Source organism: Aspergillus brunneoviolaceus (assembly GCF_003184695.1).
Source record: "Aspergillus brunneoviolaceus CBS 621.78 unplaced genomic scaffold BO95scaffold_130, whole genome shotgun sequence".
Taxonomy (NCBI): domain Eukaryota; kingdom Fungi; phylum Ascomycota; class Eurotiomycetes; order Eurotiales; family Aspergillaceae; genus Aspergillus; species Aspergillus brunneoviolaceus.
In genome coordinates, this window is record NW_020290860.1 from 1 (window position 1) to 22,670 (window position 22,670).

General features: G+C 57.6%; 11 protein-coding genes and 3 non-coding genes across 14 annotated transcripts; 6 read left to right on the forward strand and 8 right to left on the reverse strand.

The window, feature by feature from the left end:
- Nucleotides 1-148: 148 nt before the first annotated feature.
- BO95DRAFT_322320 (GroES-like protein) lies at nucleotides 149-427 on the reverse strand (the record flags this gene model as incomplete). Its single annotated transcript, XM_025581816.1, has 1 exon — nucleotides 149-427. A coding segment is annotated over one exon (279 nt), but the record flags the coding sequence as incomplete, so codon positions are not given.
- A 1,604-nt stretch (nucleotides 428-2,031) lies between these two features.
- BO95DRAFT_t317 lies at nucleotides 2,032-2,103 on the forward strand. The gene has a single exon. It is a non-coding gene; the product is annotated as a tRNA-Ala (tRNA).
- An 83-nt stretch (nucleotides 2,104-2,186) lies between these two features.
- BO95DRAFT_t318 lies at nucleotides 2,187-2,276 on the forward strand. Its single transcript has one exon. It is a non-coding gene; the product is annotated as a tRNA-Asp (tRNA).
- Nucleotides 2,277-2,835: 559 nt separating this feature from the next.
- BO95DRAFT_t319 lies at nucleotides 2,836-2,907 on the reverse strand. The gene has a single exon. It is a non-coding gene; the product is annotated as a tRNA-Ala (tRNA).
- A 334-nt stretch (nucleotides 2,908-3,241) lies between these two features.
- Nucleotides 3,242-4,108, reverse strand: BO95DRAFT_377445 (zincin; the record flags this gene model as incomplete). The annotated part of the gene is made up of 1 exon (XM_025583259.1): nucleotides 3,242-4,108. One exon carries the CDS (start codon nucleotides 4,106-4,108, stop codon nucleotides 3,242-3,244), a length of 867 nt encoding a protein of 288 aa, XP_025436199.1.
- A 2,226-nt stretch (nucleotides 4,109-6,334) lies between these two features.
- Nucleotides 6,335-7,383, reverse strand: BO95DRAFT_448511 (PaaI family thioesterase). The gene has a single exon (XM_025587866.1). It carries the CDS (start codon nucleotides 6,999-7,001, stop codon nucleotides 6,525-6,527), a length of 477 nt encoding a protein of 158 aa, XP_025436200.1. The 5' UTR covers nucleotides 7,002-7,383; the 3' UTR covers nucleotides 6,335-6,524.
- On the reverse strand, nucleotides 7,349-9,758 carry BO95DRAFT_490211 (Zn(II)2Cys6 transcription factor; the record flags this gene model as incomplete). The annotated part of the gene is made up of 4 exons (XM_025590606.1): nucleotides 9,532-9,758; nucleotides 8,415-9,474; nucleotides 7,640-8,350; nucleotides 7,349-7,597 (listed from the first exon to the last, which is right to left on the reverse strand). Exons 1-4 carry the CDS (start codon nucleotides 9,681-9,683, stop codon nucleotides 7,349-7,351), a joined length of 2,172 nt encoding a protein of 723 aa, XP_025436201.1. The 5' UTR covers nucleotides 9,684-9,758.
- A 251-nt stretch (nucleotides 9,759-10,009) lies between these two features.
- On the forward strand, nucleotides 10,010-10,826 carry BO95DRAFT_426275 (SDR family NAD(P)-dependent oxidoreductase; the record flags this gene model as incomplete). Its single annotated transcript, XM_025584749.1, has 1 exon — nucleotides 10,010-10,826. The coding sequence occupies one exon, from the start codon at nucleotides 10,010-10,012 to the stop codon at nucleotides 10,817-10,819; it is 810 nt and encodes a 269-aa protein (XP_025436202.1). The 3' UTR covers nucleotides 10,820-10,826.
- Nucleotides 10,827-11,210: 384 nt separating this feature from the next.
- BO95DRAFT_426279 (serine carboxypeptidase) lies at nucleotides 11,211-13,204 on the forward strand. The gene is made up of 3 exons (XM_025584750.1): nucleotides 11,211-11,599; nucleotides 11,658-12,202; nucleotides 12,270-13,204. The coding sequence occupies exons 1-3, from the start codon at nucleotides 11,323-11,325 to the stop codon at nucleotides 13,158-13,160; spliced, it is 1,713 nt and encodes a 570-aa protein (XP_025436203.1). The 5' UTR covers nucleotides 11,211-11,322; the 3' UTR covers nucleotides 13,161-13,204.
- A 38-nt stretch (nucleotides 13,205-13,242) lies between these two features.
- BO95DRAFT_45520 (Dabb family protein) lies at nucleotides 13,243-13,794 on the reverse strand. Its single transcript, XM_025588310.1, has 3 exons — nucleotides 13,721-13,794; nucleotides 13,431-13,659; nucleotides 13,243-13,374 (listed from the first exon to the last, which is right to left on the reverse strand). The coding sequence occupies exons 1-3, from the start codon at nucleotides 13,737-13,739 to the stop codon at nucleotides 13,275-13,277; spliced, it is 348 nt and encodes a 115-aa protein (XP_025436204.1). The 5' UTR covers nucleotides 13,740-13,794; the 3' UTR covers nucleotides 13,243-13,274.
- A 434-nt stretch (nucleotides 13,795-14,228) lies between these two features.
- On the reverse strand, nucleotides 14,229-15,524 carry BO95DRAFT_490223 (uncharacterized protein; the record flags this gene model as incomplete). The annotated part of the gene is made up of 1 exon (XM_025590607.1): nucleotides 14,229-15,524. The coding sequence occupies one exon, from the start codon at nucleotides 15,522-15,524 to the stop codon at nucleotides 14,229-14,231; it is 1,296 nt and encodes a 431-aa protein (XP_025436205.1).
- Nucleotides 15,525-15,891: 367 nt separating this feature from the next.
- Nucleotides 15,892-18,224, forward strand: ilv3C (putative dihydroxy-acid dehydratase; the record flags this gene model as incomplete). Its single annotated transcript, XM_025590468.1, has 5 exons — nucleotides 15,892-16,554; nucleotides 16,628-16,839; nucleotides 16,905-17,909; nucleotides 18,145-18,167; nucleotides 18,203-18,224. Exons 1-5 carry the CDS (start codon nucleotides 16,086-16,088, stop codon nucleotides 18,222-18,224), a joined length of 1,731 nt encoding a protein of 576 aa, XP_025436206.1. The 5' UTR covers nucleotides 15,892-16,085.
- A 107-nt stretch (nucleotides 18,225-18,331) lies between these two features.
- BO95DRAFT_377420 (MFS transporter) lies at nucleotides 18,332-19,949 on the reverse strand (the record flags this gene model as incomplete). Its single annotated transcript, XM_025583258.1, has 4 exons — nucleotides 18,332-18,539; nucleotides 18,596-18,727; nucleotides 18,792-19,778; nucleotides 19,837-19,949. 4 exons carry the CDS (start codon nucleotides 19,947-19,949, stop codon nucleotides 18,332-18,334), a joined length of 1,440 nt encoding a protein of 479 aa, XP_025436207.1.
- A 1,182-nt stretch (nucleotides 19,950-21,131) lies between these two features.
- On the forward strand, nucleotides 21,132-22,589 carry BO95DRAFT_477708 (amidohydrolase family protein; the record flags this gene model as incomplete). Its single annotated transcript, XM_025590001.1, has 4 exons — nucleotides 21,132-21,154; nucleotides 21,319-21,682; nucleotides 21,746-22,223; nucleotides 22,338-22,589. The coding sequence occupies 4 exons, from the start codon at nucleotides 21,132-21,134 to the stop codon at nucleotides 22,493-22,495; spliced, it is 1,023 nt and encodes a 340-aa protein (XP_025436208.1). The 3' UTR covers nucleotides 22,496-22,589.
- Between the last annotated feature and the right edge of the window lie 81 nt (nucleotides 22,590-22,670).

Here is a 22,670-nt window from a genome sequence, read left to right on the forward strand (position 1 = left end):
CGGTCGTGGAACCCGTACATCTTGACGTTCGGGCAGTACTGATCATGGCCTAGGAATCTCGGGGTAAGTTGCCTTCTCGGACACACCACCGATAAAAAAAAAAAAAAAAAAAAAAAAAAAAAAAAAAAAAACACGTTGGAAAAGACCTACCGGTCGCGCATTCCTTGCAGGAGGCGCAGATACTGTGCGTATAGCCGAATCCCACACGATCCCCGACCTGAACGGACTTGACCCCGGCCCCCAGGGCGCGGATGATGCCCACCCCTTCGTGGCCCAGCACATTGCCCGCCTTGAGGTAGTGCTCGTCGGTGCCGCAGACCCCGGAGTGGGTGGTCTCGATGAACACCTCGTGCAGCTCGAGGGTGCGCGTCACCTTGTCCGCGACGATGCGCCCCTCGGACGACCCGCGGAATACATCGAATGTGATGCTCATGGTGCTGCGTGTGTCTTGTCTTAATTTTGTTTGCTGGTGTACTCGAAGAGGGTCCACCCCCCTTATTAAATAGTATCCATCTCCCGTTCTTGCTTTGTTTTCCTCCCGCACAAATATGATGGCTCCAGTGCTGCGGCTCCAGAACGGGGGTTCTGTGAACACCCCGGCGAATCGAGCGACAAGATCTCGGTTGCACGATGGGTACCTGTATAGGTTAGGTAGTTCCAACGCTTAGATGGAGTTGTGCAACGGAACAATGGCACTGATTGGCCCACCCGTCTGGATTTTTCTCCTGAGCTCCACTCATCGAAGCTCATGCCGAGGCTCGCGCTGCCGCTGCCCGGTCCGCGAGATCCGGGCTTGACCTCTGATAAGAAAATGAAAAAAGAAAAAAAAAAAGCAGAAGAAGGGGGTCTGCAGGATCGTACCCATGTGTCAGTCGAGAATCGAGATCTTGACACCTGAAACAGTTCCGATGCAACCGAGGCTTGGGCCAGACTACCTATGGCACGTCAAATCGTGATTGTGTTCCGTGCTTCTATCGAGAGTATTCATTCCAAAGTTGCGGGATAGTCAAAAGAAATTTCTCATCGGTTCCAATAAACGCTTTGGCGGGGCCAACGGCGACGCCAGTGGCTTCTATCATCCCCACAGGACTATGCCAGTTAGGACAGGGTGCCGTCATGCTGCTTGGTTCCCTGGTATTCTGATTGCTTGTTGCACTGGGGCTAGACTATCGATCCTTTTTTTTGCGATTGGAAGGTCATAAGTTATGCGGTGAAAGGGGCTTCCCTGCACTTGTTGGTAGTGGTGTTGGTCTTCTCGCGCTCTGTGAAGACTCCGGTGTGCCATTATGCCAGTGTGTTCATCACTCGCGACTATTCTCTATGGGCATTAGCCAGGGCCGTATACCGGTTATGCCAGTTACAGGACCCTTGTGCGGTGCGGCTTTGACTTGGTAGCAGGGCTTTCTTTGTTCTGTCTATGTGGTGGGAGCTCTGGGGCTTGCGGTTGGGCTTTTATTCAGGCTGCTTGTGCATTGAATGGTGTGTTGGAGCCGTACAACTTAGCTCCCAGGATGTTGAGATAGTTCGCCAGCCCTGGATGTGTCGTAGCGGTGAGCGTATCATTACAATCTATGGGATGTTTTCTAGTGCTTACTGCCTGTCGGCTTGTGTCACTGCGACAGCGAGTGGGAGAATATCGGGATTTAGTCTCGCTAAGAGGGTCTTTGGAGGGGACTGGTTCTCGATGTATTACACTCTGTGATTTGAAGGCCTCGATATCAAGGTTAGCTGGTTGGTGGCTGGGTTACAGTGTATTGGCTGTCAATCGGAGTCTCACCCGTGCGTATATATATCCGAGCGGAATTGTTTGGTGGAAAAGATGACAAGAGCCCGAAGGTGAATAATGGATATCTATACATAGCTAGACACACTACAGTCATCCACTTCATTGGTATATCATAATTGATCACCAAATGAATAGATTTTGAGTAGGCTACACACCATTGGACCTGAATAAGGTGCATTGTCTATTGATTTGATGACTCGAAACCATGGTACATATACCGAACTACAAACTCGATTAAACAACAAGGGCTTGTGGTTTAGGGGTATAACGCTCCATTCGCATTGGAGAGGTCCCGGGTTCGATTCCCGGCGAGTCCATATTTTTTGCCCCCGTTCATTCTTTCGGGGCCTTTGAGTATCAACCTCTGATAATCTTAATATTACACATTGTCAGTATCCCTTCCTCGATGGTCTAACGGTCATGATTTCCGCTTGTCAATCCCATCCGGGAACAAGCGCGGGAGACCTGGGTTCGACTCCCAGTCGGGGAGATTTCCTTTTGCCTTTTGCGTCTTCATCTATAACACCATGGCTTCCCCTTGTGCACTCTCATTTTGCTCTACACTACCCTAATCCCCACGAATAACCTCATACCCCACCAAGGACCTCAATGAATCCAGGACCTAAATTCTCAAGTCTACAACACCGGATGAGCACCATCACCCATAATCGTGTTAGTAACATGTTCCTGGCCATGCATCCCAACACCCCAACACCACACATAGAACCAAGGCTGACGGCTCACCTTCCAGGGATAATTGTACCGGCCCAAGGACCAAGTCACTCGATTGTCACGCACCCCTCGCATATTCCTAACCCCAGCCTTCAGGTCACACCCGCTTGAACTCAAGGATTTACACCTGGTTCCAACAAGACGAGGCAGTGCATATTGTTCTTCGGGTATACCATGCGGTCAATCCACTCGACGCGCCGGCCGATGCTGCAAGCAAGGCGAATTGTTGACGGCAAAAAGCGACGAGACCCACACAAGCCCGTTCGTGCACAGGAGCTACCTCCTCCAGAATGGCTGCTCAGCAAAAAGCAAAAAGATGGAGCTGCGGGGAATCGAACCCCGGACCTCTCCCATGCTAAGGGAATATTATACCACTAAACCACAGCCCCAGTTGTTGGAAAGATCCTAGAAATGTAGTTATATGTTACTACGTTGAAGAGCTGGTCACTGTGAGAAGGATTTCCAAACCACGGGCCTGGGTAGTTTCCACTCTCCGACCTTGCATCATCATCTTGATTCCTGGGACTACCTACTGGTTGGCGTTCGGGTCATGAGATATAGATAGAGCACAACTACGACAAGGGCAGTATCCTCGGACGCGATTCGAAGAGTAGCATGGCAGTCTCATTCGCTACATACGGAAGACGCACCAAACAAGCACATCGAAATGAATCCCGAGAAGACTGCAAGACCAGTCCCATTCTCCCGAGCCTATCCCCAAGCCTAGTTGTTCGGCTCCACATCCACGATCTTGAGCATCCGCCCGGACCGGGGCGCCCGACTCCGCGCCTCCCCCCACCCGAGCTGCGTGCCAGGGAACCGGTAGAAGGCGCGCGCGCTGTCCTCGTCGGAGGTCTGCAGCTGCGGCGGGAACTCGTAGGCCATGACGGAGAGCGGGTTGCGGGGCCCCAGCTGCACGGTGTAGTCATCCCGGGTATCCTCGAGCTCCGGGGCGAACTCGTGCCGGAAGCCGAGGACGTGGCCGAGCTCGTGCAGGAAGATGTTCTTCAGGTAGGCGACGGTGCCCGGGGCGAAGGCCGACTCGTACACGTTCAGATAGTTCAGGTCGATCGGGCTCGGGAAGAAGGCCTCGGCCAGCACCCCGCCCTGGCTGCCGCCGTAGGAGAGCACGAACGCCGCATCCTCCAGCCGGGCCACCCACTCGAGCCTCACCCCGAGCTCGAGCCGGTTCCACTCGTCCGCGGCCGCCTTCAGCGCGTTGGCCGCCAGCGTCGCCCACTCGGCCTTCGGGTACCCGTTGGCGAACGCGGCGAAGTTGACGCGCTGGTTCGGGCCGGGCTTCCATCGCGGGATCACTTTGCCGAAGCCGACTTGGAGGGCGGCGGTCCTGGCCGCCGGGTCGCTGGTGCTGGTGCTGGTGGCATCGGTGAAGGTCACCGGGGCGGGCTTCTGGGTCGAGCAGGTGTACTTTGCTGGGCCTCCGGAGGTGGAGGACAGCTCGTCGGGCTGTTCGTCGGAGAGGTCGGTTGCGGGGTCGAGGGTCTTTAGGGCTTCTTGCCCCACCGCGCCCTTCAGGTCGTCGAAGAAGCTGGCGCGGCCCGGGTCGAGGGTCGCCTGTTGGTCGGACATGATGATGGGCTTGGGTCGGTTGCGGATCGAGGTTCCACACCAGTCTTTGGCGACGGAGTCCAGCTTGGTTGGATATGGTGGTTGAGTGAGATTGTGATGGGGTTGAGGTTGTTGAGAGGGAAAAGCGAACCCTGGACCGGGACGATTAGGCCGTATTTATGTCGTTCAGGGTGCACCCCGTCATGAGTGACCAGTTGGAAGAAAGAATCCCACGACAGAGGGTGTTACCATTTTGGAGGTCGCTCAATGGTCTGGACTCGACTGCCGATGTCTATCTCTTCAGCAGTAATTGCGCAACACCTGTCAAATGACTCGGAGCTTTTCAGCTTGGCTGTGGCGCTGGAGAGCTGAAGACAAAGGACTCGCGCGATGTAGGCGTCTGGAACAAGTTCGTGTCGTAGGTCAAGCTGCAATTGGGAGGATGTTGCAAGGATTGCCCGGTTTCAACACGAGCAGCCGCAAACGTTTAAGAGAAGCTGAAACTGAATCCTTATAATTGGGATATTCATAGTATTCTGAGCTGGCCATGTCTGTTTTATCCAACCGTAGTGCTGGGTCTGGAGCACCGGTCCACAGTTTTACAATATTCGGGACCGAAGGAGCGACCGGATTACGATCTCAAGTATCAACTCACATGCCAGAGACCCTGGCTGTGTAACTGGTCTCTAGGAGCGCAGCCATCGACTGGTGATTGCATGACGAGGAGGACTTTGAATATTGCAGTGAACCTGCCGTGCGCAATACGTGGATGGAATTGCGCCGGCCGCCCCCGTCGTATGAAAGTGGCCTGTGGCCCAGATTCCGATTCCTCATTGCAGCAGAAGCCAAGATCAAACGAGTGATCGCTGTGGCTGTAAGCTCAAGCTCGGACCAAGAGCCTAGTCGGTCAGCTGTGGGGGCTGTGCACTGAAGCTCACGACGGCCGCATGCAGCCTTGTGATGATGAATGGTTCGTGGTTCGTATTAGGGTCACCAACCCAAACCTTAATGGTGCTTTCAAATGCTCCTGGCATCTCGAGCTCCTCACGGCTTCCGCCCGGACCTCCCTTCGTCAGGGTTGAGTTATACCATATCAGTGTAGCTCCAGGAGCTCGTGTGGGTTCGGGAGATACTTGCCTGCTCCTCTGCACGTACCACAAAGTACAGTACTGTAGTAAAAGCCACTTAAGACGTTCCGAACTATGACCACTAGTCTGTACCTGAGCTTGATCCTACTAAGCTGTGATGCGCACCTACAGTGACAGCTCCGGCCTAGTTCCGTGCTTGTTGCGAGGTTGAAATCCTCGTTGAACCACCTGAACTGCCTGAAGAGAGGATCTGTGATTGTAGCTGAACCAGGTTGCTCATATCTTGTTCCCGTCTGTGGTTAGCTGGTTGAGTTGGCGTCGATCCATGGATCTCGTATCCGTGTCCGTCTTTGACTTCATACTTCCGTGTTGACCGCCGACATTTTGTCGCAAGTCGTGGCTAAGGTCTGAGTCGCTTCTCGTCAGTTCTTCACTATATGAGATTATAGGCATGTAGAATACTTTGCGTCTTTTTTTTCCTATTATTTTCTTTACGCCTGGGAAGAGGCAAGGTGGAGAGGCTATTTGTCACATACCGCGAAGAACGAGCATGCTCTGCAACCAACATAACAGCGCCAATAAGACAATCATCTTCTCGACTACAAACTGAGACTTCTGTTTCGCTTGCGATGCAGAAGATGATACAGCCGACCGGAGATTGTTGACTCATCCATTTTCACTCACCTTGCCGACGTGACTTCCAGCAACGTCTCGGCGGTAGGGCTTGGCTCCCAAGAGGGCACATGATAACCAGACTCTGCAGAATCAAGCCTGTGATCCTGCTGTTTGTGACGAATTGGGAGCTCATGGAACAGATGGGTGGATAGGCGAAAGAAATAGGGATATGAGAATAAAAAGTGCCACATGAGGATATCCGCTACCAGCTCGTCGGCGATACCAAGCGATGGGAAGCCACTGGATGCTTATGGTCTCGTAGCGCTGCGGCGGTACGGGGCGGCCGAGGAGATTATCGAGAATAATCAGCCGGATACGTATACTCAGACTGCTGCTGCCGCTACTGCTAAAGGTGATACGCAGGGAGAGCGGCCGGGGCTGCAGTCGCTTCGAGCGAGTCTGCTGGGCAAGGCGCGGCAGGGTGATGATGAAAGGGCGGGGGGTGTTTACTGAAGTGAGAAGGTGTTGGGAGTCCTGATTGTGAATCGGTACTTTGTAGATTCTCCTACGGACATGAAGATAACCTGTGGATTTGAATCACGATTCCACCCTCCCCATCTATAATGTAGACGTAGTCCATCCATAGAAGAAGCAGCTCAGCAGAAACAACGCCATCCATGAACATGCACATCTTCCACCCAAAGCATAGCGCAACTCCCAAAATCTGACACCAATCACCGCTGCTTCACAAACTTCGTATGCAACCCTGTGGCGACCACCACCCTCTTCTCCCCCCCACCCGTCTCATCCGGCACCACCTTACAGATCTCCACCGAGACGTACGCCATCGTCCCGCCGACCTTCATCGCCCGCCCGGTCACCTCCAGCGTCTCCCCCTCCCGGGCGGACGCCACGTACGAGACATGCAGATCCGTGCTCACCCCCGTGTAGCTGCCGCCGTAGGTGGCGATGACCATGCCCGCGGCCCAGTCGACCAGGCACGCGGACATGGTCCCGTGCAGCCCGCCCTTGGAGTTGATGTGGGGCTGGGCGATGCGGATGGTCGCCAGCAGGTGGCCCTCGGTGGCGGCGGTGATGGTCACGTCCGCCAGGAGGTGGGCGTAGATGGGGCTGTTGGCGCGCTGGGTCGCGCTGACGGTTTGCACGTGCGCCAGGGTCTCCTCGGGCGTCATTTTGGGAGCGGTTGTCATTGTTGATGGTGTGAGAGAATTGAGCCTGAAGTGGTTGTGTGGGGTTTGATTGCGGAAAGGGTCAATTGGGGGTTTGTTTTGGTGGTGATCTTGGGGTCGTCTATTTTTTTATGGTGGGGGAAGGTGGGGGGGAGGGGAAATCCGAGTGAGACGGAAGACGGAGCGCTTCCGAGAGCCAGAGCCAGACTCGGTCGCGCGCGGCTTGTTCCGTCGGAAGTAGCCGGGCGGCTTTTCCTGGGCGTGGGTTGCGTGAATGGTTTTCCCATCCAATCAAAGAAATGTAACTTGTACCATCTAAGGAAACAGACAAGTCACATATATTTTGTTGGTGTAACTAATGAAAACCATCAGCTCTCATGCTGAGAGCTACTGAATATCTCCCGAATCAACCCGTCCAGATCCGAGACCCCGCTCCAGCCCTGGAAATCACACCGCAGCAGGTCGTCAAACAGGTTCAGAAACTCCGACGGCGGAGACGGAGCAGCAGTAGGAGGCTGTCCCGGCAGCCCTGCATGCCACGAGAGCGTGGGGTCGTCCTCGTAAGAAGTGGAGCTCTGCCCCTGCACGGCCCTACCTCTCTGGTCAACATGCTGCAGCTGGGTCGCCGGGACGCCAGGATCCCGCAGGCGATGGCGCACCGGCGACGACGCGGTCTCGCCGGGGCCCGCCGGGCTCTTGAGCAGCCGCTGCACCGTCACGTTGGACAGCTGGGCGATGCAGTCGCGCGCGCTGGCGGCTTCCGCCCAGTGCTCGCCGATGCTGCTCAGGATGCTCTGTGCGGAGTTGAGCTGGCGGATGAGTTCGTCCGTGCGGTATCGCGTCGCCGTGTCCGGCAGCTTCCAGATCCCGTGCAGCAGGACGAGCGTGCCCAGGAAGACGGCGTGCACGGCCAGGCGGCTGTACAGCAGTCGGCCGGCGTCGTACAGATCGCCGAAGCACTGCAGCAGCATGAAGGCGTGCTGGACGCACAGATCCAGCATCTCCGGGGCGGGAGCGGGGATCGCCGGGCTGGGGCGCAGCAGGAGCACCATCGTCTCGTGGTACTTGGCGTAGCAGTACGGGGTCATCCCGGTGTTGTCTTGATCCCGGGGGTGCTGCGGCACGGCGGCATGCCACTCTTGCAGGGATCGTATCATGTCCCGCTGCCAGCCGAAGATGTCTTTCACGGGCGGGTATGCGTAGGCGGGCGCGTCGCGGCAGATGCTGTGCATGACGTATTTGATTTCGGAGTTGAGCTGCGCCAGTTTGAAGAGATGGATTGAATAGGACATGTGGGATGGCGCTTCCAGCGATACGGGCGGCTTGGCAGTGAGGTTCATGAGGTTGCTGTCGGGGATATCCAAGGGGAACTGTCAATGGTTAGTACAGCATCAATAGTAATTACGAGAGTGTAGTATGAAGGCTCAGGCGTACCCGAATCTCACACGCTTCGTCCCTGAGTCCTATCGGTCGACCCATCATGGTGCAGACCGTGCGGTCAAATGTGTACGCCACCCAGAACACCCGCGTCCGCATCTCCTGGGTGAACAGAGAAATCTGGTAGGACGGAGAGGCGCGAACGTCGCGTTGCAGCCCCAAGTCTATCACGCTTGCCAGGCACTGATAATTCAGATTCCAGATGTTGACGTTGCAAGAGGGGTTGTACAAGGCATAGACCATGAGCAGCAACAAGCACTGCAGCGCAGCCATCGACCCATCGTGGCAAACGTAGTCCACGTACTTCATCGCTGACGCATAGTAGCCTTCCACCGGGAGCTGGAGCTTGCATTGACGGGAGAGGTTCAGGGACGCGATCGCCAAAACCATATACACCTGAAACGTGCTGGTTGGGTTTTCCTCCGGGGCGCTGTACACTTCGTTCAGCAGTTCAATGTGACGCTGCTCGTGTAGGAATGGGTACAGGAGGTGGACGGTTCGAAAGTACGTGGTCGAGAGCTCGACAGCGACCTCCTTCTGGGGTGGCAGCGTGGCTGGCGGGTTCAGCAACTCGACGGGGAGGTGAGACAGATTGCCGCGGGAGGAGGATTCCTGCCGGCCGCGCCAGCCTGTATTCGAGAAGATGCGCTTGGCGAAGAAGTATCCGCTCGAAGGGCCGATGTAACGGGGATCACTCCCACGGGAGAGAGACACCAGACCGATCTCGTGGGCTTGGTGGGGCTCGTCCTGCATGGGGGCAGGATGCGAGATCGACTGGTCGGGGGTGGGTAGGCTAGCTGCGTTCGCCTCCGCCACGACAGCTGTAGCCTGGGAAACTGACTGATCGGGCGTCGGCAGAGTGGCTTGACTGGCTTCAAGAGGGGTTTGCTGTGATTCTTGCGGCGATGCATGGTTCTGCTGCAAACTATCTTCCATGATTGACTCGTCTAGGGTCTCTGAGTGCCGCTCCGGGCCATTACTCAGGTCGACATTCGAGCATTTCTCCCGGACAATCGACTCCAGCCACTTGATCCTGTTTTCCATGTTCGCAATGTACCTACAGCTATCGTATTAGTATGGGTCATTAGGCCCTCGAATTACGGCAGCGACGAACGAGCGATGTACTTCCTGCTTTCCATCATTAACGCAAGCAACGCCCGATTTCCGGCATGCGCCACAGGTAGGGGTGATGCCATCGCAACGAATCTTGCGACGCTGGCAGCGTCTGCAGGCGGCGCGATTGCGCGCGCGTCTGGGGGAGTCCATCAGGTGCAATATATGGAGAAGAGTCTGGCATTAGGCACTATGCAACCAATGCATGGATCAAACGGAGACTCGCCGCGAAGGGTTTGGATGCGAAGATTAGCACGGCCGGGGAAAATCCGTTAGCCCGTTTTAATCCGTCTCAATCTTTGTGGTCCTCGTGGCGGATGCGGACCGGACAGCATCCGAGGGTAGCGGATACGATCCGCCGACGATAAGCCCTGATAAGAGCCGGTGGGCAGAGCTTCCGTCTGTAGTAGCTTGGCTTTTCTTCTTGCAAAGTATACCTAAAATATTAAAATATTCCTTTCACCTCCACACATCACATCATGCTCCGCTTAGACGGCAAAGTTGTCCTGATCACCGGCCTGGGCCAAACCACCGAGGAAGGCTGGGGCATCGGGGCGGCCATCGCCGCCAAACTGGCCCAGCAGGGCGCCCTCATCTACGGCGGAAACCGCTCGCTCGCCTCCGCGCAACGCACCAAGTCCCGCATCGAGGAGGCCGGCGGCGTGTGCGATGTCCAGGAGACCAACGTCACCGACTCCGCCTCCGTAGAAGCGCTGGTCGACGCCTGCATGCGCAAACACGGTCGCATCGACATCCTCGTCAACAACGTCGGCAAGTCCGAGCCGGGGGGTCCGGCCACCATGGCCGAGGACGTCTGGGACGCGCAGGTGGAGCTGAATCTCAAGAGCATCTATCTGACCTGTCACCATGTCTTGCCGCTCATGGAGAAGCAAGCGACCGGGGGATCGGTCGTCAATGTGTCGAGCATTGCGGGGCTGCGGTACATCGGCAAGCCGCAGGTCGCGTACTCGGCCACCAAGGCGGCGATCATGCAGTTCACCAAGGCGACGGCGGTCATCTATGCGGACAAGAAGGTGCGGTTGAACACGGTGGTGCCGGGGCTGATCTATACCCCGTACACGCAGCAACTGGCGAAGCGGTATGCGCCCGGCGGGGATGAGGAGGAGTACATGCGGAAGCGGGACGCACAGGTGCCCATGGGCCGCATGGGCGATGCCTGGGATGTAGCCAATGCGGCGGTCTTTCTTGCCTCGGATGAGGCCCGGTATATCACGGGGCAGGAATTGGTGGTAGATGGAGGCATCACCTCGTCAACGGGGAGAGTGTGAGAAAATAGATGTTGTGGTTGCGAGGGATAACTTAGTCATTGCGGATAATCATTGCTGGCTTGAAGTTCTGTGGATTTATTGTGCTGCGTAATGCATGCAATGCTTAAGTGACGACATATAATCTAACTAGACAGTAAATATCTCCTACGGACTCCGGAGGAGCATTACATATAAGCATCGAGCAATCATCAACAAATACCCCAAAGGAGTTTAATTGATAGCAAGGTGATGCAATCTGATCCGCATTGTGCTGATAAGAGGGGGAAGGCAACCCTCTGATTTGCGCGTCCAGAGCCGAGGTTACACCGCTAATTGGGGCAATTTGTTGACTCCACTGCATTGCATTGCTCCAACCTCCTCCAGGCTCCACTCCTTTCATCTTCCCCGATACCCTGGAGATAACGCCGGGTGATGCCAGCATAAAAGCCAAGCCAAGCCCACCCACTGCCATTGAATACGATACAAGAATAATTTGTACTTCCAGTGTTTAGAGCATCGTAACAATGCGATCTCTCTGGTCTGTCGCATTGCTGGGTGCCTGGCCACTCACCCAGGCCCAATTTGTTGCCCCTCCGACGGACCTGATCTCCACCAAAGGCTATCTCGATGTCCCCGTTCGGTACAAGCAGGTCCCCAACGGGATTTGCGAAACTGATCCCAGCGTGAAGAGTTTCTCTGGCTACCTCGATGTGGCCGAGCACGAACACATCTTCTTCTGGTTTTTTGAAGCGCGGAACCAGGATCCCCACGACGCCCCGCTGACGGTGTGGATCAATGGAGGTAGACCAACCCCGGTGAACTATCGCTTCTTATACAATTCTGATGCCAGAACTACCAGGTCCCGGGTCGTCGTCCATGATCGGCCTTTTCCAGGAGAACGGCCCCTGTGGAGTCGACGCGAATGGCTCCGTGTACAACAACCCGTACTCGTGGTCAAATGCGAGCAACATGCTGTACATCGACCAGCCGGTGCAGACCGGGTTCTCCTACAGCATCCCCGTCCCGGGCTACGTCGACTCCGAGACCAGCAACGTGATCAGCCTGCCCTCGACCAGCTGCCCGGACTATGCGGTCGGCCTCTCGTGTGGCACCTACTCGTACCCCAACATCAGCCTGACGGCCAACTCGACCGACAACGCCGCCCCCAACTTCTACCGGGCGCTGCAGGGCTTCATGGGCGCATTCCCGCAGTACTCGCGCGAATCCTTCCACTTCACCACCGAGAGCTACGGGGGCCACTACGGGCCCGTCTTCAACGAGTACATCGAGCAGCAGAACGCCCATCTCCCGCGCGGGGCCAAGAAGATCCAGCTGGAGAGCGTGATGATCGGGAACGGATGGTACGACCCGATCATCCAGTACCAGGCCTACTACAACTTCACCGTGAGCCTCTCTTCCTTGCGTCATATACACATTCAAAGACCCACTAACCCTCCCCCCCAACCACCAGGTCTACCCCGGCAACACCTACGACTACCGGCCCTACAACGCCTCGATCAGCGCCCTCCTGTACAACAACGTCTATGGACCGGGTAACTGCCTGAGCCAGCTGCGCGACTGCGCGGCGCGCGGCACGGACGCGATCTGCAGCACGGCGGACTCGTTCTGCGCGAACGAGGTGGAGAGCATCTACGACCTGTACCTGGGGCGGGACGAGTACGACATCCGGGAGCTGACGCCGGACCCGTTCCCCTACGAGTTCTACGTGGACTACCTGAACACGGCGCGGGTGCAGGCGGCGATCGGGGCGTACGTCAACTTCACGGAGAGCAACAACGCGGTGTACGAGGCGTTCTCGGCGACGGGCGACGACGGCCGCCGCATGCGCACCACCGCCGACGTCGCCGCCCTGCTCCGCCAGGGCGTCACCGTCGCCATGTACGCCGGCGACGCCGACTACAACTGCAACTGGCTGGGCGGCGAGGCCGTCGCCGCCGAGGTGGGCGCCCCCGGCTTCGCGGCCGCGGGCTACACGAACATCACGACCTCGGACGCGGTGGTGCACGGCCAGGTGCGCCAGGCCGGCCGCTTCGCCTTCGTGCGCGTCTACGAGAGCGGCCACGAGGTCCCCTTCTACCAACCTCTGCTGGCGCTGGAGATGTTCGAGCGGGTCATCTCGGGCAAGGACGTGGCGACGGGGACCGTGGATGCCGGGACGGAGGGGTACAGGACGGTCGGGTCGGTCAAGAGCACCTACCGCGAGGGCAATGGGACCGTGCAGTGGGAGGTGCTGGATCCGCTGGCGACGTACAACACGACGACCAACAGGCCGAACCCGATCGGTGGGAAGCGGGCGAGGAGGCAGGGGTGGCGGAAGAGTGCGCTGCGGTTGCAGATGTAGTCTGTCGTCTTTTGATTGGAGTACAACGTATGCTTTATGCGGATCTATTTTCACTATTATTGACAAATCTATCAAATATACAGTGCCTCCGCCCCATTATCCCCGTAGTCAAACTCAAACCGCAAACTGACACATATACTCATCCTCCGGATCGACCTCGAAGTCGAACCGCACGAGGTCCTCTTTGTACGGGAACATATACGTCGACGTCACCCTGTCCCCGTCAATTAGCCTGGGCACACGGGATTGACACGGGAGTGGAAGACCAACCAGTGATGCTCCTGACTCGCCTGGTACTCCGCCAACGCCGCCAGATTCTCATGGTAGCTCACCAGCGCGATCTGGAACCCCTTGCTGCGGTCGATCGGGTCCGTCACGCTGGGTCCCCCGACGATGAGCCGGCCATTCTTGACGCACGGGAGGTTCTTGAGCTTCTTGAGTTCGGTGACGAAGGTGCTTTTGTGCTCCTCGCTCACGTCGGAGCGGAATTTGAAGAGGACTGCGGAGGTTCATGGGTTAGGATGGGTGCGGTTTGGGAAGGTGGTTGTGAGGGAACGGACCGATGTGTACGAGGGTCATGGTTGATGCTTGTGTGAATTTGTAGATAAACAGGATATTGAGGTTGATGTGAGAGTTGCTGCGTTGGAACCTGTTGCATCTTTGGGTATTTGGGTACATTTAAGACGGCTTCGTTGATCGGAAGCGGGCCGAGGGGGGTTCCTGTATCGGGTAGTAGACGCGGATACGTCCCGCATTGCTCTGGACTACGCGCTTGGAGGTACTTGGAGGGTATTTTTGGTACTTTTGGTATAGTCGGGTACTGGGCGGCCGACCGGCGCGACTTGGTATTATTGAAAGGTGTTTGGGACTCTTACTTTCTGTATTATGACGGTGTTGTTCTCAACCATCAGACAGCCTCGGAGACTGCTGTCCTCCACCGAAACGACCCCATGGGAACCTCGTGCATTCTGCAATCCCCTCTACCGGTTTCCCTGATTGACTTGGCACCAACATGAATCTATAAGCAACTTTGAACCAAAGACAGAACTTCATTCCTACACGTCTCTACTACCATGGCCTTCTGCACTGCTGCCGATGCCAGATCTGATAGTGAGCGTGCTGGTTGCAAGTCCCATATCGATAGAACAGGGGGGGTTCGCGGGCATTCTTGATGGCTCGCCAGACGGCGTGGAATGCCCGGTCGATGTTAGTGTTGTCGTCGAGCTGCAGCTCCAGCCAATCGCCGACGCCTTCCATCTCCAACTTGACGCGCCCCGAGAGACTCTGGTCCCCGTCGAGGTGGTTCACGTCGAAGGCAAAGAGCATGTACGCGGTGAAGAGCCGGATCCAATAATGGTTCACCCACTGGCCCCTGTGCCGCATGATGAGCCGCACGAGGTTCTCCACGGCTTTGACGGGGGTCAGCATGTTGACCGGGTAATGCTTGGGGTTCTGCCGGCCCCGGAAGTCAAGCAGCCCGGCGCCCGCGGCGGGCAGATGGCTGGACGAGGTGGTTCGGTAAATCGAGGTCCCCGGGGCGCTCCGCGGGCTGCGCTGCGACAGCGGCCACAGGAAGGCCGGTTCGTCCCCGTGCGCTGCCGGGCCGCAGGGCGGGTCTGGGAGGGCCGGGTGGATCACAGCCTTCATGGGATACAGAAAGACCCCGCGCGACTGCTCCAGATCCCAGGCCGACTTGGGGTAGCGGTGGTCGGTGTGGAAGTGATACGCCGGCCGCGGGTAGGCGCGGTGCGATGGCTTGTCGCGCCGCAGGACGGCGCACCGGACTTTCTTCTGGCGGAGGGACCGCCGCTTCCCCTCCGAAAAGGCCTTGTCGCTCTCCTCCCCCTCCTCCTCGCTGTCGCTCTGCCCCAGCATCTCGCTCCACGCGGCAGTGCGCGGGCAGGCCGGGCAGGCCGGGAATCCGTCCGCCCGCAGGATCTCCGCCGCCTGGTCGAGGAGCGGCTCGGGGATCGCCCATTCGGAATTCTGGACGTTGATTGGCACGCCCGCGTACGAGGCGGCCATCTCGCCGGCCACGGTGGCCTTAATGCGGTTCGTGCCAAGCAGATAGGACATCCGGCGGTGCAGCTCGGGACTGTCCGGCGCATCCACGGGGAAATACACCCGCGGCGGAGGCACGGGCTTCCTGTCTTTCGCCTTGAGACCCGGGGTCTGGTCCAACCAGTAGGGAATCTTGGCCAGCGACACCTCGTCGGGTCCCACTATGTTGACGCTCGAGACGGTTTCATTATCAGAGTCAGACGAGGTATCCGAGTCCCAGTCGGGGAGCCCGTAGTTCAGATTCGTGGCCTGGCATTGGGAGGCAAATTCTTTTTGTGCAGACTCTGTCTGCAGAGTGGCCATTTTGACCTAGCTGTGAGATTCGTACGGAAATGAAAGATATCGTGACTGAGTGGAAGGAGCGACGTTACGACTGATTTCGGAGGGGGGCTTTTATACTGTATATCCTGCGAATTTGTTGCATGCCTTGTCATATTGCTCACTTTGTTGTCTTTTAATTCGCCAATGAGCTTCATCTTATATACAAAGGCCCACGTTCTGAGATGGATAGTGGTGATATATGAGAGGGTCGGGATGTTTACCCGTTTCTTTGAGCCCCAGTTCGCTACAGTATGTTTCCATCCATTGTTAGGGTTCCCATGCTCCTTTGTCTGTACGTCTTTGTGCGAACAAAACATTGTGCTCACTGTACCTAGTAGCCATAGAATGCCTAAGGCTGGCAGTTTAGACTGCATTGGACGATTCCGACTCCAGCGAATCCAGATAGGCGTAAATGACATTGCGCCATGCCGACGGAAATGAGAAACGTCGAAGCGGGAGCTCGGATCTCTCCCGCTTTGCTGCTCGGAGAAGTTTCCGCCTCGGTTTATCCCCAGCCGACCCCGCATTGTCTCATAAAGCTGCATGTTTGGCAACATCAGGAATCAAACTATCAGCTTCGTTTACCCACTAAACGCGAGAATGGAGCCAACGGAACCACCAAACCAGGACTATGATCTCCAGCAACCCATCGCCTCCACCACCGGGCTGCGCCAAGGGCTCACCTCGTACGGAGACGCCCACTTCTCCCTGTTCCTGCGCAAAGTCTTCATCAAAGCCCTAGGTTACTCGGAAGATGCGCTCTCCCGTCCCATCATCGGCATCATCAATACTGGCTCGGGCTTCAACCCCTGCCATGGGAACGTGCCGCAGCTGATGGAGGCGACCAAGCGAGGCATCCACCTTGCGGGAGGCATTGCCATCGATTTCCCCACCATCAGCCTGCACGAGAGTTTCTCCCATCCGACCAGCATGTTCCTGCGGAATCTCATGAGCATGGACACCGAGGAGATGATCCGTGCTCAGCCTGTGGATGCTTGCATTATGATCGGAGGTCTGTACAGGCCAGAGAACCTTCCCACTGACCGCCGTGAACCTGTGCGATCGTGCTGACATCCTACCCCCAGGCTGCGACAAGACGGTCCCCGCTCAGATCATGGGCGGCATCTCCGCCAACAAGCCCATCCTACCCCTTCTCACCGGCCCCATGATGCCTGGCAGTCACCGGGGCAAGCGGATCGGCGCCTGCACCGACTGCCGAAACAACTGGGCCTCGTACCGGGCGGGCACAATCGACATGGAGGAGATCGGAGCGATCAACGAGGAACTGGCGCCAACAGTGCGTAACCCAGTCCTTCCCCTTCCCTTCCCCACTGCAAAACCCTAACCCCACCCCCGGCACAGGTCGGCACCTGCGGAGTAATGGGCACCGCCAGCACGATGGCCTGCATCACCGCCGCCCTCGGCCTCATCCCACTCCAGGGGGCCTCGGCGCCCGCCGTCTCCGCCGCCCGCCTGCGCATCGCCGAGCAGACGGGCGCCAACGCAGTCGCCGCCGCGCAGCACCGCGACCAGCGCACCCCGCAAGCCCTGCTCACCGCAGAATCCTTCCACAACGCAGCCGTGGTCCTCCAGGCGATCGGCGGCTCGACGAACGCAATGGTGCACCTAATGGCCATCATCAACCGGCACCCGGACATCAGCGGGACCCTGACCCTGGACACATTGGACGCCATCGGCCGCACGACCCCACTGCTGGTGGACCTCAAACCCAGCGGCGACAACTACATGACCGACTTCCACAACGCAGGGGGCATGCTCTGCCTGCTGCACCGACTGCGCCCGCTCCTCAAGACCTCGGCGCGCACCATCACCGGCGCCACCCTGGGCGAGGTCCTCGACAGCACCCCCTTCCGCGACCACGACTTTTCCCGCAGTATCATCCGCACCCTGGCGGACCCGCTGCACCCCAACGCCTCCCTCGTGGTGCTGCACGGCAACATCGCCCCGGACGGGGCCGTGTGCAAGGCCTCGGCCTCCAAGGACCCGCGCCTCCTGCACCACACGGGCCCCGCCGTCGTCTTCGAGAGCCCGCGCGACCTCGCCGCCCGCCTCGACGCCCCGGACCTCGACGTGACCCCGGACTCCGTCCTCGTGCTCAAGGGCATCGGCCCCATTGGGAACCCCGGCATGCCCGAGGCCGGCATGATCCCCATCCCGCGTAAGCTGGCCGCCCGCGGCGTCACGGATATGCTGCGCCTCTCGGATGGCCGCATGTCCGGCACCGCCGGGGGCACCATCGTCCTGCATGTGGCGCCGGAGGCGGCGGTGCCGGAGTCGGCGTTCGGGGCCGTGCGCACCGGGGATATGATTACGCTGGATGTGGAGAGGAGGGTGCTGCGGTTGGAGGTGAGTGAGGAGGAGTTGCAGAGGAGGGTGGAAGAGCGGCGCGTCGCCGTTTTTCAACAAGGGGTGGAGGAGACGTGGAATGCGCGGCGGGCCAGGCGCGGGTATCGCGGGTTGTATGAGCGGGAGGTCAATCAGGCGCATGAGGGGGCGGATTTTCGCTTTTTGACGGCCCGTGGGCCAGGGGACGTGTAGCTTGTGTTGGGTGTTTTGTGTGGTATACCGAGGATTGGTTCAGGTGATTGGGATGTACTGTGCAAGGTATGTGCATGTATTGTTTGGCTTGTATTGTACAGCTTTGTGTGGGGTTTCAAGTAGGGCAGCTTAGGGCTGTCGAAAAAGACTGGAGCCATGGTGTGGAGCGAAGCCCCGGTCGGCCTTAGCCCTATGTCTATAAGATCAAATGCTATCAACGCGTATTCAAGCTAAGGAGCAAGCGAACTCTTCCCCCTCAGCCGCGGGCCCCACCTCCGAAACGCAAAGGGGATAGGAATCATCACGGCCGCCAGACATCCCAGCAACGTCGCCGCCCACTGGATTCCCAGATTTTCGAACATCTGCTTCGTGAACAGCGGAAATCCAGCCGCAACGCTGGAGCGGAGGATGATGTTGGCCGCCACGGTCGATGCCGCCCTGAGTCACGTCAGCTCACTGCCCGAGAAGCAACAAGAATGTTCCAGCTAACTCACAGCGGGAGATACGAATCAACCAAGTAGTTGAAGCACGGGAGGAAGATGCACAGTACGCCGAACCCTACAAAGACACCGGCCGCAGTGGGTGCCATCCAGTGGATGCGTGGTGTGAATCCCGTCCAGCCAAACCTTCTCCCCCTCACATCAGTACGGTGCTCGTGCGAGTCATGACCCCGATACAGAGTATACGTACCAGAAGATCCCGACCGTGAAGATCGGAGCACCGATCATCGCGGGCCCCAGCCGCCATTCTGGCACAGGGCGGTTGCCGTTCGCGATGAGTTTCTTGACATACGCCGAGTGCTGGGAGAGGATAAAGGCGCAGGCGAGGACCTGGCCGATGATCAGGCCGATGAAGGGCAGGCCGCTGATGCCGAGATTCATGTGGTAGACCGTCTGGAACACGTAGGGGTAGGCCTCAAGCAGGGCGTAGACCAGCCCGTAGATGAACGACATGTACATCGAGATCAGCAGGATGATAGGCTCGGTGAGGAGCATCCGCAGCGGGCGGGTGAAGTTCTTCTGCAGCAGCGCGGTCAGGTCGATCTCGACCTCGTCCTGTTTGGCGTGGATGCCCCAGTTGCGGGTCGCCCGGCGGATGGCGGCTGCCTTTTCGACCAGGAGGATCGGGGCGTATGTTTCTTTCAGGAAGGCAAAGGAGATGATGCCCAATGCAAAGCCCATCAAGGCGGGGAGGTAGAGTGTCCAGCGCCAGCCGAGCGAGCTGGAGGTGATGAACCCGCCGATGAACGGGGCGCAGAAGGGCCCGACGAACACGGTGAGCGCGTAGATGGTCATGGCGAATCCCCGATGGGCATTGCTGTAGATATCCGTCAGCACGCCGGGGACGACGGACAACGGACAGGCTCCGAACACCCCCGCAAAGAAGCGGCAGATGATGACCGTCTGCAGGTCCTTGCCCACTGCCGAGCCGATGTCGAAGATGGCCCCGCCGACGAGGCCTAGGATCAGGGGCCACCGTCGGCCGATCAATTCCGAAGCAGGTCCCCAGATCAGAGGGCCCGTTGCGAAGCCCAGGACGTAGAGGGTGGTTCCCAAGGTGGCTACCTCGGTGCTGACGCCGAAGGCTTTGCCTACTTGCTCGGATCCTGGGGCGAACAGCCCGCTGGCGAAGGATGCGACGAAGGTGCCGGCACAGGCTATGACGGAGATGTAGAGCCTAGCTTGGAGTGTTAGATTTTGATTCTTAGTTTCTCCCTGTTCTCGAATGGTCTTACTTCACGGCAAAGCTCCAGTTGAAAGGATGCGTGGCGTCGTCAGGTCCGTCGAACTCAACAACGTACTCAGCTGGATCAGGAAGCGGCGGTGGGAAACGCTTCCCGGCTCCCATAGAATAACCTAGAGCCTTGTCCTTCTCGAGGGTTTCATCATTGTCACTGCCCACGGTCAGGTCGTACTGCAGGCTATCGCTCCTGCTTTTGTGTAGTTCGCCTGCTTCGAGGTCCGCGTTGCTCATGGCGTCTTGGCTGTGCAGGGAGTTGCTTCAAGTCAAAGTTTTCCAGAAGGTGTTCATGACAATTGAGATGAAACTCTCAACCTGAAATGACGATACATTATCGACCATTTTTGTATGGGTGAAGTTCATACTGTCGGGTATTGCGGGCCGCCGCCACGGGCTTCGCCCTTACTTATGTTTCGAGGGTTCACAGCGGATGGGCTAGGCAGTGTCTTGACAGACATCACACTCCAAACAGCAAAAACACCCAGAAGGGAACTTCGCAGTCATCGAGCCTCGTGGATTCAACGAGTCTCGATGCATCACCACATTCACAAAACAGCGACTGCCGTACTAGGCAGAGTCTTTGTAGGTTAACGGAATCTCGGCAGGGACAGTGGTTTCCGAGGTTCCGCAATAGCCGCACTAGGCACAAGTAGCTTTCCGTTGAGGGAACATACTCATAGTTCTTCGTCATAGATGCGGTTCACAACCGAGCCTCCTAGACCATGTGGACCCGATGGGCATAAGCTGCGGGTTAGTCCGCACCTGCGAAAATGGGAAAAAGAATTGGTCCTAGTGTCCAGTGTCCAGTCCTCAGTCCGAGGTCGGTTGCCGAGTGCGCCTTACCCCGCTCCAAATGTGATAGGGTTCCCGCGCATAAAGATCCTCGTCACGTCGCGTAATCATCAGTATATCGGTTGAAATGAATTGAGGCTTGAACGGAAGAAAGCTAGGGCTGGTGATGTTGCTCTGAGCGCATAATCTGATCCATCGAGAAGTCCGCTGTTCCATCACTTTTCAATCCTAGCCAAGTATGGAGCCTTCATCGAGAACAATTCTAATCATCCCGAACAAGGCGGCATTTAGCGCCCACTGGATAGAGAACCCTAACCTCTTCGAGACCAACTGCACCAATCATAGGACAATCTCTAAGCCCACGGTGCGGAATGGGATGCTGTAACTATTCGGCTGAATCTCTCCGTCGAATCGCCATCTTCTTCAATATTAATTGCTTCGTATATCTCGGTCGCTCACATTTGATTGTTTGCCCGAGCTCCTCCGCCAAGCCTAACCATGCGTGTATATAAGGCCTCTGGGTGAAATCTGCACCTGCATTTCTCTCCAGCGGGAAGAACTCCAGGCGAAACGCTCAACTGCGTCACAATAGCAATCGCGTTGCGCTGTCGACCATGGCCAAATTCATATACCACCTCGCCGCCTTCGCAGCCGCGGCGACGCAGATCGTACACGCGCACACCAGCCTCGACTCCCAATACCGGATCGATGTGCACTCCCACCCGGTCCCCAAGATCTGGCTGGATGCGCTGATCGAAGAAGGCTACCCCACCGTGAATGGCAGCTTGATCGTGGAGGGCTTCCCGGTGCCGGACTGGACGCTGGCGGGCCACCTCCAGAACATGGACAGCTACGGGGTCAACTACTCGACGCTGAGCGTGACCACCCCGGGCGTGTACTTCCTGGCGTCCAAGCCCCAGAAGGCCAAACGACTGGCCCGTGAGCTCAACAACCTGCTGCACAACTACACCCGGACCTATCCGACGCGCCTGGGCGCGCTATGCCTCCTGCCTCTGCCCAATGTCGCGGACGCATTGGAGGAGATCAAGGTACCACACCTCCCCCTACCAATCCAATGTCTACGTGCGAACCAGCCGCCGATCAGAGGATAGTACTGCCTCGACACCCTCCACTTCGACGGCATCGGCCTCTACACCAATTACAACGGCCTGTACCTGGGCGACGCGAGCCTCGACCCGGTGTTCGCGGCCCTGAACCAGCGCCGCGCCACCGTCTTCGTCCACCCCGCGACGCCCGGCTGCGCCGACGCCACCCTCGGCTACGGCGGTCCCCTGACGGAGTACCCGTTCGACAGCGTGCGCGCGATGGAGAACATGCTGCTGACCGGCCAGCGCGCGCGCTACCCCAACGTCACGATGACCTACCCGCACGGCGGCGGCGCCATGCCCTACCTGGCCGGTCGCATCGCGGGGGTGGCCAGTCTGCCGGCGCTGGGGGCGCTGAACCCGGCGACCGTGGTCGCCCAGCTGAAGGGGTATTACTTCGACACGGCGTCGGCGTATTCGGCGATCCAGCTGCAGGCGCTGAAGGCGTTTATCGGAGTGGGCCAGATTGTGACGGGGACGGATTGTAAGTCATCCGCCTGCTTGAGATTCTTCGTCTTGTTTCCTTTTTCACTGTTGTGTCTATGGAGATGCATTGTGAGGTGGTGAACAGGGTGCTGATTGCTGATGGTGGTGTTAGTTCCGTATGTGCCAGTCAGTCAGGCGAAACCGGGGCTGGCGGCGATCCAGGCGAATGGCAATTTTACCGAGGCGGAAATGGCGCAGATCAATCATCAGAATGCGTTGGCCATCTTCCCTCGCATTGCGGCTAAGCTTGGGTTGACAAAATCGAAATGAGGGTGAGTGAGATGGAGATGACAGGGCAGTGAGAAGTGAGACGGATGGCACGTGGTTTGGGAGGGTGAGAACCAATGACATGCAATGAGAAAAGAATTGAAACGTTGAACACAGAAATCAGATGTTGAGTTCTCCGCACCTTCTGATGGCCGAGGCCCTGCGGGTCCAGCATTTG

Bases quoted from the DNA above. Each gene is read 5' to 3' on its own strand.
- BO95DRAFT_448511 (XM_025587866.1), bottom strand. From the start codon at position 7,001: ATGACAACCGCTCCCAAAATGACGCCCGAGGAGACCCTGGCGCACGTG.
- BO95DRAFT_426279 (XM_025584750.1), top strand. From the start codon at position 11,323: ATGCGATCTCTCTGGTCTGTCGCATTGCTGGGTGCCTGGCCACTCACC. The intron at 11,600-11,657 runs GTAGACCAACCC...CAGAACTACCAG, and splicing joins GACGGTGTGGATCAATGGAG to GTCCCGGGTCGTCGTCCATG. The intron at 12,203-12,269 runs GTGAGCCTCTCT...CCCAACCACCAG, and splicing joins AGGCCTACTACAACTTCACC to GTCTACCCCGGCAACACCTA.
- BO95DRAFT_45520 (XM_025588310.1), bottom strand. The intron at 13,375-13,430 runs GTTGGTCTTCCA...TGACGGGGACAG, and splicing joins GCGAGTCAGGAGCATCACTG to GGTGACGTCGACGTATATGT.